Below are 17,055 nucleotides of genomic sequence, written 5' to 3'. Positions count from 1 at the left end.
ATAAAGCATCACATCAGATACTATAATCGCAGGGTGATGTTTCTCCTTTTCTATTTCTTTATCAATCTTTTATAGGGTGGATGGGAGCACATTACAGTCAGAGGAAGTGCAACTGAAGCATCTAGGGTTGCTGTGCATGACACTTCTGAGGAAAACCCTGCAGTATCAAAGGATTTAGAAGATGAGGAGAGTAAAGGGAAAACAGAACACTCTAAAAGCCCTCTGATGGTCAGTGAAAGTCAAGAACTGGACAGAAATGCTGCTAATTGTTAAGTTGTCGCCATTTATGTGTTGCAAACAAGCAGTAGTCAGTATAATTTAAAAAGAAACTAAATGTCTATAGCCTGGAGAGAAAAACATGACCTTTTTGTGCTACTAATATATTTTACTGAACTGGAATTTGCAATTGGAGTATTTTAAATACTGATTTCTTCTACATCATGTGTAAAATGTGACTTGATAGAGCTAATAGTTTTGTCAAAGCAGGCAAGCTTTTTAGCCACAATGTATTTCTGACCCTTTACCATAGCTGCTACACCATACAAATGTGAATATCTTTGCAGGTGATCACTACATTTACTTTTTTTTTTTTTTTTTAACAAATATTACAGTTCTCTTCCCTACATTTCTCTCATATTCACACACCTTGCAGACTATTCTTTAAATACGTATTTGAGCAGAGATGAAGATGTCGTATCAATTTCAATGAATTACAGGCAACTCCAGTGATCTACGCTGCAAACATAACTGGTCCTGATTGTACAAGCATTTATACATGCACATAACTTTGCTCATGTGAGTCCTGCTTATATAAGTGTGTATTTCGGTCATGCTATTCTTACTCCCATCAGTAAAATTAAATTCTGTACAACTCGGTATAGGGTGCAGTTACCAGTAAGGGCCCATTTTTGCTATCTTTGCTCACAATGAGCAATATCTTAGTTGAGAAGTGGAACCACTGCTTTCAGTGAGACTATGTAGAGAGCATGGTCCTATTCAGTCTGGCTAAAGAGTGACAAAATCTCATTCTAAATTGTCAGTCCAACTGGTGGTAAATCATGTTTTGCCTCCATCTTAACTGGAACTATGATAATTGAGGTATACAGATGCCTACCTAATGAGGTTGGAAGGCACCAGACACTTGAGGAGTTAGGCTATGTTCCAGATCATTGCAAATTACACTTTCATAGTATAAATGACAAGAGAAGGTCTTAAATAAGATTCTGACTTCACAGCAGTAGGAATACAAACCAACTTCACTGATAGCACTGGAGTTTGCCAACGTATACTAATGTGGGTACAGAAGGAAGCTCTGCTCTTCGAGTAAGTAAGTGATTGATTCATCCCTTCTTCCAACACAAAACCACTTTTTCTTCTCAAAAAAAGCTTTTTTTTCTGGTCTGTCTTACCATAATTTGACTGTGGTGTGAAATTATTATTTGAAATCCAGTCCTTGCGAATTGCTGAAAAAGCCTTCTCTCCCAGTAGCTTCAGGAAGGCACCACATTTTTCTCCTGGCAGCAGTTTACAATCATTTTTCCTCTCTGTGTGTGACTATGTATGAAGTTATTTTTATATGATGAGCAGTGTGGTGTGGTCTCAGTACTGTATTTGTAGAAGTAAAATTTATGTTTGCACGTATTTAAAGAATATATTTGGTATTTTAATGCCAAGGAAAGCACTGTTTCCAAGTCAAAATGTGAATGAAGAGTCAAGATGCTTTACTGTTTAAAAAAACCTGTTGATCTTGCCAGCATGTGATTATAGATTTCTGGTTTATACATACCTTGTGGGAGTACCATAAATAATGTGTTTCCACTAATTACCATAATAGGTTTTGCATAACTTGCACAGTATCTTGTCCAAATAAATAACTTTATCACACATATTTTTAGAGAATTATTAGGATTGTATTTTCTCTGCATCTTATCAAAAATATTTTTTCTTTTAATTGTCAGTGTTTATGTATCCAAAAATCAAACTGATTTCATATAATAAGCTTTATAATGTACCTTTGCTTTTTTCCCTGCATTGCCAAGTTTCACTTATTTTACTGTAAAAAGCTGGGTTTAAGTGAAAAGATAAATTATAAGTTGAGTACTAAATATTTGCCTTCTGAAACTATTATTTAGAAAATTATTTAAAAATATATTGTCATTGTTATGGCTAGTTAAAGTGACTTTAAATTGAAACAATTTTGCAAAATAAAAGTAATTTATCAGAAAAAACTGCTTCTTACGAAATCTCTTTTGACATGTTCTAGAAAGCAGCACTTTGTAGCAAAGTACCACTGTGGAACTAGCAGCTGTCATTCCATTAAAACATCTATGTCCTGTGCCTGAATATTCATCACGGATGCCTGTGTTCAGAGGAGTAACCTTTATGTATGTGCTCTGCCACTGTATTTATAGCTAGATATTTATTACATGACATTTTGGGCTTAATGTTTGAAATAATGCCTCTGCTTACAGGAAGTCCTGTCAGAAATACACTGCTACAAGCATTTGAACTCCATATTTGTAACAGTAATTCAGTATAATTGGTTCTTAAAGTCATGTGCAGTTCTTCATCAATAGCACTGTTAAAATATTGTTTTTCCAACTCATTGGCTTCCTTCCTCTGCCAAAGTAACCAAATAGCAATTCAAACAGGGCTATCCCACAAAAACCTTTCAGGAACAGTATTTAGTATCTGGAAACTCTCTCAGATCAACCTTATAATGCACTGGTCTCACAGACTAGTGACCTTTAAAGAATCCTACAAAAAATGACCATCATCTGCAAGTGCTTAGTCATCATTTACTCTACAACACACAGAACCACAGAATTTAGGCTGGAAGGGACCTCAGGAAGACACCTACTCCAACCCCCCCCCGTAGGGCTAATACATTCAGGTTGCTCCAAGCCATGTCCAGTCAATCTCGAAGGACAGCGGCTCCACAACAGCCACCTGACCCTGGTATTTGAGGCCACCACTGCTGCAGCCCGGGGCAGAGGCCCCAAGCCCTCTCTGCAGCCCACACCTGGGCACCAACGTCCCTCCCTGGGGCAGAGGTCCCTGCTGCAACACGCTGCCACGTATCCCGCCCTGCAGCGCCTCCACACAAGCTCCGAGCTGTCCTCAGCAGAGCTGCGGGGCCTGCCGCTGGGGACCCGTGAGTCTGTCCCCTTCCTCTCTCCCTCCTCAGAGGCCAGCCACCCCAGCACCATGCGCCCCCGAAGGTGCCAGCAGCAGCGGCCGGAGCGGCTGCGGCAGCCGCAGCGGCGAACGCCCGGAGCCTGCCCGTCCAGCCGCTCAGCCCGCCCGCGCCGCGCTCCCTCAGAAGCGGCACGGCCCGCCGGCTCCTCGCGCGAGAGGACGAGCCCGCCAAAACGCCTGAGGGCCGCGGCCCCTCAGCGCCGCCGCCCGCTCCCTCGCACCAAAGCGCCCACCGCTCTGGCGACGCTCCCCGCCCCGCCGCGCCCCTTCCCGGGTACCTCCTCGCCACCGCGGCTCCCTCGCTCCGCCGGCGGACGCCGCCGCCCTCGCAGCCGGGCAGAGCACCTGCAGCTGGCGGGGCAGCCCTTTCGCCGCGCCCCTGCTTGGTGGTAAGCTCGGAGCCGTTGGAGGGACACGCCGAGGTCCCCCCCCCGATCTCGATCCCGATCCCGCACCGGGATCGGGATCATCTCCACCGTCCGGGGATCCCCAGCAGGGCAAGGATGCTGCAGAAACGGCTACACCCGAACCTGCCCGGCTTCTCCCCGGGTTACAGGCAGCTACCACCACAGGGACAGCCCGAGGAGCCTGTCACGCTACAATACACCTCTCCCACCGGTACAGGTACTGGTCCTGGTGCAGGTACTGGTCTGTCTGTTGTTACCAACAGCCCGTCAGGTCCTGTTTGCATTGACCCATACGGTGAGAAAGGGCCACGTAACAACCAGCGTAACCAACTTACCTGAAGAGATGCTAAAACAACTGAAAGGAAATGCCTTGGTGTTACTGATTTCTCCCATTATAATCAGACAACATAAATACATTAAGGGCTTTACCAATAAGGAGCAGCCGTTGGATGAAGTACGATACAGCACTGTTACGGCAAGTCAAATCTACAAAACTAGGTAATACTTTCATTAACACTTGAGTACTAGCAGGGCTAATCAAACTATTTTAGTGTCAAAACAGTTCAGAAACTAAGAAAGACCGAGTCAAGGCAGGATCCAAATAATTTCTATCAGTCATCTCCAGTAAGGCAACCACACGTACAAAACATTATGTTGTTCTACATCATACCTGTAGATCAGTATGGTGGGGAAAAATTCACATCCCTTGCCAGCCTGTCTGGGAAACCTTACCTTTTAGTCCGAATGAAATTGTCATGCTATCAGCCCTGCTGGAGCAAAACAAATAGAATGTTACAAAATACGCAGTGCAGTATAACCCTTCTGTGATGGATCCAATAAGCGCTTCCTCAGCCACCATTCCTCCTTGGATAGCCCTACTTTGCAAGGAGAAGGACCATGCCACATACTATTATCCATCCTACCAGTGTACAAGATGCCAGATTCTACCTTTTGTATCCACACCACACAGCAACAGCCATCCTGCCAGCACAGGACTTCAGGGATGTGGGTAGAAGAGCTGTAACACAGGGGATCCGCAGGCAGCACAGTTCCAGCTGAGGGCACCTCAGCTTGTTCTTCAGGTATGAGAATAGGAGAGGAAATGAGAGTTCCTCAGTGACATAAAACTTTTCACAATAAGATGGGGGGGAAAAAAAAAAAAAAAGAGCTCATTTTCCTTTTTGAACAGTTTCTGCTTCATTTATTGTGTTTCATAATACCATAATCTAGCACTAACCCAGAAAGAATTCTGATCACATTACAGATGTCATTAGCTAATTATTTGTAATTGGATAGATCATTGTCTAACTTATGACTATACTAAAACATTTTTAACATAGTTTTGGCAAAAGTAGCTCATTTGTCTCTTATTTATTATTTGTATTACAATGGCACCCAGAGACCCACTAAAGAAAAACTCCATGAGGCTGGATGCTCTGGAAATATAGACCAGAAAACATCCTTACTCTAGAGAGCTTACAATCTAAGAAAGCTTTATAGATGTTTACAGTAACAAGTACTTTAAAGTTTTTATGCTTTGCAAGGTTCAAAATTATCAGAGCAGATCCAAAACACTCAAGATAAATATTCAGATTTGGTAGCCAATTTCCCATACATGGCGCTTCACTCATCAAATTAGTCAAACGTTGTCATCAATTTTTCCTCTGTAGCAGGATAGATAAGAACAGAGTTGCTGAAAGGTTGGTGAACAGCACTACAGCCAAGATTCTCAAGCTCTAGTGAACTCAGGTAACATGGGCCTTAAATGCTCAACTCACAACCCTTCCAGGGAGGGTAATTTTCAAAAGTTACTAAATGTTTACTTTCAGTTCAACTACAGCGTTACAGGATAGCTTTCCAGACCCTGACACGCCACACAAATATATCCATTAAGCTCTGAAAAATTCTTATAGTTTAAGGTAATTTTTTAATGTGCTGTGTAAGCTATAGCCATGAATATTACCTGTTTGTCTTTTTAAGAAAAAATAGGGGATAGCTGGAGGCAAAAATAATCTCTTGAAACCTTTATGTACTGACATGTATTATCATGCAACAAGGAGAAAGAATGACGGTAGTAGCTAACTGTTGGTGTTTTGGCTGAAGCTATGAATCTATGTGGAATATTTTTGTAGATGTTCCTCACGATCATCATCCCCATGTTGCTGTTGATAATGCTGGTACAATTTGGACCCCCAGGCTCCCCCCATCCCTTCTGCTGCTGGAAAGTGTCCGTTGGACATATTGAGTATAATGGAGGTCAAGGATTTAATGTAATTTTTGGCCAGTGTAAGAGTCTCTATTTTGGAAAGTTTATTCTCAGCTCTCACATGAGGGATCACCTCCCGCAAAGCCTGAAACGCATTGTTGAGCTTGTGCATTCTCTGCCTCTCCCGCTCGTTGCTTTCCAGTCTCCTCAGATGCCTGTCCTTATTGCTCCAAGGATGCTTGGCTCTGGCTGCAGTGATCTTGCTGCACTCCTTGTTTCCCCCATTCCTCCTTTCTTTGTGTTGCAAACATTTCACCAGTTCTTTTTTTCTCATTGCTGACTCCTCAGAAAATGCTTGTTTGTCAACAGTATGTCTTTGCTTCTTTCCTTTGGTTTTAGTCTTCATGTTTTGGTAGATGTACTGGTATTAAGCATCAATGTGCTGTAAAAACACGACACAAATATCTTTAACTGTTGCACAGTTCCATGCTGAACAAATGATCTGATGCAGGTTTGATATGTTTGTTTACTTGTTCCCTACTGGAAAACCATCACTGGCTCTCAATTTAGTGATGTTCATTTTAGAAGTTGTGAATGTTACTAGTCAAGATGACCTGTGCAGATGAACAGAAGAGAAAATACTTTCTTAGAGAACAACAGATCCTCCTTCAGCTGGAAGGAATAGGTTACAGAGGGAGCAGAGCCCAGGTGAACGGTACCATTGAAACAAAGATGAAGTGAATCACCTAATGGTGTCCTCAATGTATGGGAAGCCAAGTGAAAAATAAACACTTCTCTACTTTCTTATAAGTAGGCCTCAAGCTGGAGAGATTTCTATTCTCTCACTGCACATATGAGAAAATGGTCTCCAAGCTGATCCAGTCTTCCCATGGGAAAAGTGAACCACAACTCAAAAAAAATATCAGGAGTACAATGGTCAGTAGGTTTGATAAGACATTGCCTCTGTTTTTTGAGCTCATGCTTCTGTTCTCTCCCAGCTCTAGTTACCACAAGTTATAATAAAACTATACGCCGCCTCATTGTATGTACGCAGGCTTATCTGTGGGTATTAGACAGAACCCTCAGGCTCTTACTCAGAAAGTAGTTTCTCCTTGAACTCCTGGTAATCATTTTTTTGTAGGGACAGGCTTCCACCATATTTATGAGCAGTCCACTAGAGGGAAACATAACACACTAACTCACACAGAAGCTTGGAAACTCCTAGCCAGCAACATATTTTCACCCACAACGTTTCTGCATTCTGGGCTAGTCCCCACCACACACACACACAAAAAAGCACTTCCCTCTTCCAACAACAATCAAATAACACTGGGGTTTAATTGCAGTTTCTACCCCTGTTCAACAGCAGCAGAGCACTATTTATTCTCCAGGTTATCCAAAAAGACATAGCAATGTTACTTCCTCACATGTTAGCAAGGCAGATGACAACACTGAAATTTTACCCTTCCTCAGCCCAAATTCTGTGCCAACACTACATCTGAAGACAGCAGCCTCACAGCAACCCTGCCTCTAACACCAACCATCAATATTACTGAGAGTCTATTTCCAAAATGCTTCCTTCCACTTTTCTCCAGCTCATATAGTCACAGAAAGGTTTGGTCTTAAAAAAATACATTTTTTTTCTGATGCTATTATATAGGAGCATTTAGATTTGGCGAGCCAATAGTGATAATAATTTAAAAAAACCTAGCCACAGTTGCTTGAATGTCCCAGTATAGGACACCAACCTTAGCTGGAGCAGGTGGTGACCAGTTCCTGGGTGTGCTGCAGTAAATATCACTTCCTCTCTCATTTCTTTAGAGACACCTTCAGCTGCTCGGCATTCACAATCACTCAGTTCTCTGCCTGCGAGGGCACCCTGGCCATCCCCAGGTTCCTTACTACCAGGGAAGCAACTTTGCCAGAAAGGACAGGAATTCACAAAGCAGTTTGGTTAGGGTCGCACCCAGGTGACAAATGCTGAGAGAAAGACAGCACCAAACAGCTCCTGTTGCGGGAGCCTAGAAGAAACGCTAGACATGCGGATATCTTAAGCAAGAAAATAAGACTAAAGCCAAGCACTGGGTTTGTTCTGGACTCTTAGACTAAGTCACTTGGCAGAAAAGGCATGACTGCAGGACAGAAAAGTAAAGGCAGGCACAAAGAAGACCAGTCAACATCCCCCCTCCAGCACAAAACGCACGGCTGGGGAGAGCAGAGAAGTGAGCAGCTGCTGTTTGAAAGGAAAACGGGCTGCAGGACTTGGTGAAGAGGAGGTTCGTGGAGGCAGGCAGCAGAGCAAGCTGGAAGAAAATCCAAGAGAAAGGGAGGTTCAGCAAACTGGGAGCAAAGTAGTCTTGAAAACTGCAGACTGGGGATAAGCAAATGGGATGGCATGGGATATAAGATGGTGCTTCGCTGGCTGAGGTTTGCTTTTGGACTGCTGCCCACTGCTGTAACCCCTGAGAAACCACCCTCATGGGGCCACAGCTAGGCTGCTGGGACCCCCAGGGAGATGGCACGGGTGTGCAAGGAGGAAACAGAGATGGAGAGGGGGTCAGGAGCAACAGACCGGGGCGGTCGAGAGAAACCAAAGAGAGAGCAGCCAAATACCAACAAGTCTTCCACCCTCTGCACCCGTCCATCAGGGCTGGCCTTCCTCCTCTGTGACTTACCGCTGCCACCAGCTGCGGAGAAGGTGCCTAGGGCCCGGGGGGTGACATAGCAGAGACAACGTGGGGAGCCAGGAGCGGCGGGAGGGTCTGCGGGGGCGCTGCCCGTCCCCTGGGCTGAGCCGGGGGCTGTCAGCGGGAGCCTGCTGGGAACCAGGACCCGCCGCAGGCGGAGAGGAGAAGAGCCCCCGGGGGGGAAGCGCTGACGGGAGGACCCCCCCACACACCAGGCAGGCGCTGCCGCCGTGCCCCGAGCCCCGCCAGGCAGCCGGCGGCCCCGCTGCCCGCCGCGCCCGCAGGTGGCTGCGCTGCCCCCGCCCGCCGCGACACGTGGCTTTAGCGGCGGGGGCGGGCCCGGGCCGGCCCGGGCGGCGCAGGCGGGAGTTCGGCGCTGAGCTCGGCCTGCGAAGTAACGGCCCTTGCGGGGAAGGGACCCCCGAGGCGAAGCACCAGGTCCCGGCAAAGGAGCGGTGCAGGGGGACGTGACCGCCAGCTATTGCCATTACCCTTTTTAGGCCCACGGAGGGGGACAGTGCCTGGAGAGAGCAGCCGGCACAAGGCTCCCGGGTTTTGGATGGCGACGGGGCTCTCGGTGAGAAGAAAAGGGCAGGGGGGAGGCAGCACTCTCAGCCAGCACGGCAGCAGCGTGTGTATGGAGGCGCTGCCACCGGACTGACGGACGCCAAGCCAGGCAGATCAATGTCACTAGAAGAGGTGTCAGTCCAGTACTTCAGCGGGTGGAGTGTCCTCGAGTGGAGGAGGAAAAGGTCTGTCTCAAGTCTGTTCTGCCAAGGGCTGCGCAGGTTACCACAGCAGCTCCGTGAAAAAGGCCCACAGACAAAGCACTTCCATCCCTTGCAAGAAGGCTGCTGACGATAAAGATTGCAAGTGCTCAAATTCTTTGGTAACAGGTTCTATATAAGATGACCAACTTAGTGCCATGGGATTTCTTCCATCTGTTCTCAGTAATGACCACTGTCTTGGTCAAATTTCAGCCCAGTAGTTACATTTTACCTATTGAAGTTAAGTCATCTTGATATCAGTTTCTCATTCCCAGGTCTTGAGAGTTGCCAGGACTCAGAACAGCTGCGATACAATGTGGGGGCTTCCACGACAGCCTCTATTAACTACTAACATTGCTGTAATGTGGCATCACAACCTTAACGGTTAACAGGTTAAGAGGAAAAACCAGCACTCTCCTACCTCACAGAGTGCCCAGGCTGAAACAGTCTCCCCCTCATGTGAAAGGAGCTACCGATACACGCAAGTACTACATTTACCCAGCCATCTTCAGTCCATTCAGCACATGCACACTTAGATTAAAGAAAACAAGAAAATAATCTTCTACAAATAAACTCAATGAATACTAAGAAAACATTATTAACCTGTTTTCTGGAGGGTACTTACAAATTTTGAAATCTCCATTCTTCCTACAGATGCTTAATTCTAGGATCAAAAGCAGTATTCAGTGTTTAGAATTACACTGTTTGTATTTCAAGTACTGCTTGTCTACTGACTGCACATACACGTAACCTGAAGTTCGCACAAGGGTGATACGAGAAGAAATTAAAGGCGACTACACTATTGAGTGTCGACTCATCTGCTGGGACTGTAGCTTTGAGCTTTTGGTACTTTCTCAACCTCTGGACACTAACAAATATATCTTACAGTAGAACTATACTGTGGACCTGACTCATTGCTGGCATCTGTTTAAGAATGAACAAACAGACAAAGAGATTATAAATATATAACTGTATTTTATTTTTAATATTAAATATTTTTAAATTACAAGCAGTTTCTTGAATCACACTATGCATGATAATCAATATACAGTAGAAATTACAATTTAAAAATGTACACAATTTAAAGACATTTTGACCTGAAATTTCATTAACTATGATATATTGCCATAAACCTCATACCTGTATTAAATTACAATAGGAAAACCTCATACCTATGATTTTGTTACATAGTTTCTCATTTACAAATAGAATTAAACATAATATATACACACACATCAGTACCATTTATCATTTAAGTTACACCTACATCTGTGCAAGTTCAAACAATTTCATAAACAAAACTAACTGTAAGTCATATTCAAGTTTCTGAAAAACAGGCTGCTGGTATTACAAATACTTATTTTCAATAAGTTTATATGATGTTTTGACTCTCCTCTAGATTTTTTCCAGTCTTGTACCAAAACCACTAACAGACAAGGATATTTCTGTATGACTTAAAGCTGAAGTAATTTTGTACACTCCATTCTTATTTAAGGCTATTTCTTATAAGGCTAATATACTTGGATTCCACCTTTCACCAACTCCAACAAAAATAGCCATGTCACTAACACCTGACAATGCTGACATTTTAGCATAGTGCTTTATCATAAAAAAAAGTCTTTCTACCAACCAGCCTCCTCATGAAAAAGATCGAGTACTACATAAAAATCTGCTAAAAATACTGATAAAAAGAATGAGGCTTAAATGGCTTTCATTAGTGCATCAACAAGGATATGAAAAAATGTTTAATCTGCTCATTTCCATGAAAATGGCAGTTTCCATAAATGCAGTTATACACACAACATATCTGCAGCTTGGGGATTTGGGAGAGTACAGGTGTTCCCATTAAAACTGGACACTCTTCTCGCTCTGTTGGCTTCTCACTACAGATCCTCATTTTTAAACAAACTTCCTTAGGTGGGAAAAATCAGATCTTTCAAATGACTTTAGTAGCCAAATTGAGACAATGCCTTCATTATTCAAATAATCAAGGTATTCTACTAGAGAAGGAATTCAAATGTAACCAGTCCTCATAATAAACCATTGAAAATAGATACATGTACTTCTAAAACGGAAACCATACTTAAGTAGCTAGTGCAAGAAATTACATATAGTTTAACCAATGATTTGTAACAAATCCCCTCATAATGTAGCACGTTGGAATTAACTGATTCATCTTCATTGTGCCACTGACTGCTAGGCAGATATTTAAATATTGCGAGTAATTAATCAGATTTTTAACTATAAATTTTTCCAAAAAAGACCATTTATATTATTGTAATCCAGTCTACTGGATTACTGAAATTAAAATTCATGTTTAAGTGAGGTGAATCAACTTTAAATATTTATTTCTCTTCATTGTACAGCTAAAAAGGACACTACCTTGCTTAATATCATACACATCCCAGCTCGTTTTGGAAAAAATGCTCCTTTGGCAATCCATTAGCAATGAGTCCATTTAGACAAAGGAGTAAACTTTCACTTCCTATGTAAGATTTTCTTTAAACCCTGGTAGAGAATAAATATCTTTTATTTCCATCAAGCAAAGGAAATTCCTGACGTGCAAGATAAACATCGGATTTTCGGGCTTTCGGAATTATAAGAAACAAAATGCACAACCGAACTCTAACATTCTGGAGTATAAGCTTTTACTTAACACCGTGGACTATATTTTAAATCAAATGATTCAAAATTAAGGCTGAACTCCAGGTCTGATAGATTTTCACCATGCCAAGGCAGATAAGCCCACACATTCTTTGCAGACCAGTATGGAGTTTCATTCTTACTCTGGTAAGAATTATAGCAGACAGATGAGACACCTCAATGTAGCAATATCAAGGAGTTTAATGTTGGAATTACGGAATTTCTAAGCAATAATTTATGCACAAAGTCTATTACCTATATTTTAAAATACTGAGAGCAGCGCACAGCTTCCTTAAACCCTCTACAGTATTTACTGTAAGCCTGTATTAAGAACTACTTGGCTTTGCCTCTGAAATGATGTTTTGGGAAAAGTCCATGAAAAATTCAGTTCCTCGCTTCCTACAGAAGAACAGTTCTGATTAACTCTGAACCTGAGCGCCTCATCAGAAAGAGTTATCTCAACAATACATTGGCAATTTTAAATAACATTATAACTAAATCATTCCCTTTTGATCAGTATGGAAACCATTCTGGTTAAGGGCTAAATAATGCTGGGGGAAAAAAAGCAGTTAACGTATTCCTGTCATTTTAAAACATACTTAAAAAAAAAATCAAAATGCATATACAGAGGTATACAAAAAAAAACCTTTACACATCTGAAAATATCTAGTCCTCCCATACTTCATGTGATGAAAACTCTCTGGTGACTGGATCTGAAGACTTGGACCACCATTATACTGAAGCCCTGCCAAAATATCCACTAAAATACAAAGTACTTAGTAGTACATTTGTATTTTAGGACACTAAAATACAAAGCCAGATAAACTGTTCCTATCAGTTTTTCCTATAGATCTGCAGCTGCATAAGGCATTCCAAGAGGTCAGGAATTTGTTTCTCAACTGAACTCACTTTGGAGTAATAATTAAGGATTTTTTTTTTCCCAAGCAGTTTGAAGGATTAAACTAGCTAAACGCATGGTAGAGTATGAAGGTTAAAAAAAAAACAAAAACAAAAACAAAAAAACCCAACCACATTACACTCCCTTCCCTACAGACAGCTTCAGAGCAAACTTTACTATACTGCATCTTTTGGTCAGTATGCATTTCAAGATGTACCATGGAGCCTTGCAGACATCTTAAAATAGGTCTGGCCTTATAAAGGGTGCAAAATTGGGTATTAACCATTAATCTAATTCTTAATTGTCATAACATCACTGAGAGGTAGATTTACCACAGGCCTCTGAACAGCAGCCCCAGTCTGCAGTCAGCAGAAGAGTGAGCTTCAAAATTTACAGAATGTACAACTGAAGGGCCAAGTGTGCCCAAATCCAGTCTATTGAAATTAGTCTTTTTAGAAGATTCATAAATTCCACGGTTTTGTACAGCCAATTTTTCCTCTTCTCTCTCCAAGGCAGAAATTGTAGTAAAAACTGGAAGGCCCTTAATTATGATATAGTCAGATGCTATTACAGTTTAGAGCAGTCAGTAGGATCATATTCAGGAATTAAGAGACATTATCTCTTTTCATCTAAAAATTCCAGAGCATATCATATATTCTTTTCCAGTTTCCTATAAAACATGAACACTAACAATCAATCTATAATCATTATCATTTAGAAATGGTACTGAATATAAGATTTCAGCAAGTCTAACATAACACTCAGAAGTTATGTATGTTTTACAAGTACCGTGCATAGCAAAGGCTACAAAAAAGACAAATTAAACTGGATAACTAGGCCAATTCAACTTGTCTTATTTTCCTTGAAAGATTTAAGATTTTGATTCTGTACATCATCAGGAAATAAAGGAATAATAATCCATAGTGCAATTGTAATACGCAAAGTAATATGTAGTGATATCTTTTTGAATAAATATGGCTCACTACTGATCAACTATCATTCATACAGTTTCAGCAACACAGCCACCTGTTGCACAGGACAGTTATACACAATTCTACAACAGGTGTATGTTCAAATAGATAATGAACTACATGGAAAAATATAAAAAGAATATTATACAATCTCATACATAAACCAGACTGTAGTGTAATTGCTTTACGTGTTTCTTAATTTATCTGAAAAATACTTCAAGTACTTGAAAACAGCGGCAGAATCATCTTTCAATGAAAAGCAAAATTGCACTGATTTAAAAATACATTACAAAGTTAAATACACATTCAAATTAATGTCCTGATTTAACATTGCTTTCAGTGTTTACTTTCAATTCTTAGTACTTCTTGATTACCTGTGTTACTCCAGCAGGATCCAGAGTTTAGATAAAGAAGTTTCAGACACAAAGTCTGTGTGTTTTATGTATGTAGTCCAAGGAAGTTTTAATTCATTTAATCTTTTTCTCCATCTTCACTGCTTCCTGTTAGTGGAGGAAAGGTCATAAGGTACAGTGAGATTCTTCCATACAACCCTCAACTCTTTTGTAAGACTCTTGCTAGAACTTGGCATTCTGCTGTTTTGCATTTCCAAGTTTGGTTAATCTTTCCCTACGGCTTTCAACTACTGTAAACATTTGGTACATTTATACATAGACATCTGCTTAAATCGCACAGTTCAATGTCACTTATTAGGACACGTAACGCAATGTAGGATCTCCAAAATAATCTCTCTTATCTGAAAGTTACTAAGCAGCAAATATTATCTAATCAATAAGCACAATACAAGAACAATACACTCTATATAACAACGATTACATATTTATAGACATTGACCATTAGCAAGGCTCAGCAATCAGTAATATTTATTTTTAATAATGCAACATTTTATCAAGATTAATAATATGGTGAACTGACTCAAGTCTGCTTACTTTTGCTTCTCTTAACCCTCAAAAAAATGTATCAAAGCTTTAAAAAAAAGCTTTTTGTTAGACAAGAAAGCTTCTGTTAATAAATACTGCTAGTACTCAATATTGCTATGAACAAATTGTTTGGCTCTCCTAACAGCAACTATCCTACTTGCAGCTCTAGAAAACCCTGCAATTCTTGACAGAATGTCAAGAATGCACTTTCTAAAAAGCAATACGAAAAGAAACTGAACTGTAAAATAAGCTTAGACAACAATGTCAGAAACATTATGTTCCTAGCATCCTCACCCTGTGCAATAAAAATAAAATTGTGACTTATGACAGTACAATAATGAGAATTGTTCAACTGCCATAGAGTGGCAGCTATACAGAAGTGCTTAAGGACTGCATAGATTTCATTTATATAAATATAGCACTAATTTTTTGAACAGAAAAACTGTAAGCTTGTCCTATAAATGTTCCATAGAATATTCAACCACAACCTCATAGCAACCTGGATGCAAATAATCTAAATGGAAAGCTATGTCTTAACTGAAATACAAGACCAGACATAACTTTCATAGTGTTAAAAATGCATTTCTAAATTAAGTATTTAAAATAGAACAAGATTTGTCACATCTATGACTTTTATCTTTGCATAGTTTTTAATTTGTAGTTTTAAAGTAATTATTGTAACTAAATCACTTACCTCCTTGCTCTATATCTGAATCTGTAAGATGTGTAAGAGAAAAGCTTGCCATGTTTGCAGGAGAGATAGAGAATCTGGAATAAGGGGATGAATGTGACCAGTTTTGATCCAGAGTCCGAGAAGGTGGAGGTGGAGAGAAGTACTTTGATGACTGAAGAGGTGGTTTAGAACTAATAAGACTATTAGCTGCCTTTGATATAAAGGATGGCTCTGGAGAAGAGAAGTCATCATCCCATTCAAAACCCCCACCTTGGGGGGGGAAAAAAAAAAAAAAAAAAAAGGCAATTTACAGTAATGTAAAGTCATAAACAGTTTTAAAAGCAAGCCCCTGGAAGACTGCATTAATCCAAAACAAAACTTGTAGCATTTTTGTTCTAGCCCTGGGGGTCACACACATGGTTTGGTTGCCTCTCAAGATACCCTAGACACATCAATATATAAACAACCAGTATTACATCACAAGCTTTGATAATCAGTAACACTAGTACCTGAGCCTAGCTGAAGTGTACACTTAGGATGCAAAACTGAAGCCAATATGGTACAGTGAATTTACAAGTAACATATAATTTAAATGACATTTCACTAAAGACTATGCATAAAACAGTCTCAGCCCCTGCTGTGTATAAATATATTCAAGTACCTTCTTCATCTGTTGAGCTTTCTGAATTTGCAAATCTGTTTAAGTAACTAAAACTCGAAGATGGAACAGGAGTGCTGCGAGACCCTTCCCCATTCAAGTCTGCTGCACGGTTTCCCAGCTCCTTAGTTGGCATTTCCTAAGGCAAACAAAATAACTTATTTAACTTTCTTGTACACACAATGTATCTATACCTATAGATGCAAGCATTCAAAAAATACGCTCCCCCACCATCAAGGCTACTGTGAAATTAAATGGTCTGTAAACTCTTAAGTTATTACCATACAACAAAACTTTGAGTTATATATTAAGCATATACATGTACTTCTATTTCTAAAGAAAGCTGTATCAAATCTATGCTAAAATGCATGCAGGAAATGACTAAATATTATTTACAATATAAAATAGATTCATACAAAGTTAAAACACCTTCCAATTGAAAACAGTTCCTTTATCAGCCTGACACAGGTAGTTTTTTTCTCTTTAATAAAGCCTTATCCCATCTCCCAACATTTTTTTAAATTTTTTTTTTTACCCCTTAATCATGCTTCAGGATAAAGAGACAGACTTTGTATGACCGGTATTTAAAGCAGTCAACATTTTATCAGTTACTATAATAACAAGTACAAGAGTTCAACAACTAAGAGCAGTTTAAACACAGCTCATTTTTTTCCTTCCCCTCTGACAAAAGGATTACTATTCCACAGATTGCCTAAACACAAATGTATCACCTAAGTTTTCTATTCCAAAACACAATTATCTCTAATATTTATGTGCGTCATCATAAGCAACATTTCCAAAGCTTGACAATGTGACTGTTCTTTTAAACTCACTGTACTAGTTTAGTTGCCATAATCTTAAAATACAATCCCCTCTGTATCAAGTTACAGAAGTTAAAAATTGATAAAGCAGATAGGGAAACAAAGGTAACCTTGAATTTTATAAACAGATCAGTATTTCACTGAACTTGAATCACATGGGATTAATAAAAAGTAGCATTACCATCTAA

At 40.5% G+C, this 17,055-nt stretch overlaps 3 protein-coding genes across 7 annotated transcripts in view; 1 reads left to right on the top strand and 2 right to left on the bottom strand.

The window, feature by feature from the left end:
- Window positions 1–1,888, top strand: part of TECPR1 (tectonin beta-propeller repeat containing 1) — a 28,231-nt gene extending 26,343 nt beyond the window's left edge. Inside the window, exon 25 of the mRNA XM_069810168.1 lies at window positions 76–1,888. Within this exon, the coding sequence (XP_069666269.1) occupies window positions 76–273 (198 nt within the window). The 3' untranslated portion in view covers window positions 274–1,888. The remainder of the gene's footprint in view (window positions 1–75) is intronic.
- Window positions 1,889–4,777: 2,889 nt separating this feature from the next.
- On the bottom strand, window positions 4,778–8,698 carry BHLHA15 (basic helix-loop-helix family member a15). Of its 3 annotated transcripts, none has more exons than XM_069810164.1 (3): window positions 8,487–8,698; window positions 7,560–8,114; window positions 4,778–6,253 (listed from the first exon to the last, which is right to left on the bottom strand). In XM_069810164.1, the coding sequence occupies exon 3, from the start codon at window positions 6,215–6,217 to the stop codon at window positions 5,717–5,719; it is 501 nt and encodes a 166-aa protein (XP_069666265.1). In that variant the 5' UTR covers window positions 6,218–6,253; window positions 7,560–8,114; window positions 8,487–8,698; the 3' UTR covers window positions 4,778–5,716. The 3 variants fall into 3 exon arrangements, with proteins under 3 accessions (XP_069666265.1, XP_069666266.1, XP_069666267.1); XM_069810165.1 differs by having other exon boundaries at window positions 8,015–8,114; XM_069810166.1 differs by lacking the exon at window positions 7,560–8,114.
- A 1,522-nt stretch (window positions 8,699–10,220) lies between these two features.
- The window catches only part of LMTK2 (lemur tyrosine kinase 2), a 44,378-nt gene continuing 37,543 nt past the window's right edge, over window positions 10,221–17,055 (bottom strand). For 2 of the 3 annotated variants that reach the window (XM_069810162.1, XM_069810163.1), the window contains exons 12-14: window positions 16,050–16,185; window positions 15,410–15,658; window positions 10,221–14,277 (exon numbers count right to left, since the gene is read on the bottom strand). In XM_069810162.1, coding sequence (XP_069666263.1) covers window positions 14,249–14,277; window positions 15,410–15,658; window positions 16,050–16,185 — 414 coding nt within the window. In that variant the 3' untranslated portion in view covers window positions 10,221–14,248. The remainder of the gene's footprint in view (window positions 14,278–15,409; window positions 15,659–16,049; window positions 16,186–17,055) is intronic. The other variant, XR_011329336.1, reaches the window with a different exon arrangement.

Source organism: Haliaeetus albicilla, chromosome 22, assembly GCF_947461875.1.
Source record: "Haliaeetus albicilla chromosome 22, bHalAlb1.1, whole genome shotgun sequence".
NCBI classification, from domain to species: domain Eukaryota; kingdom Metazoa; phylum Chordata; class Aves; order Accipitriformes; family Accipitridae; genus Haliaeetus; species Haliaeetus albicilla.
This window is presented reverse-complemented; position numbering and strand designations above follow the sequence as displayed.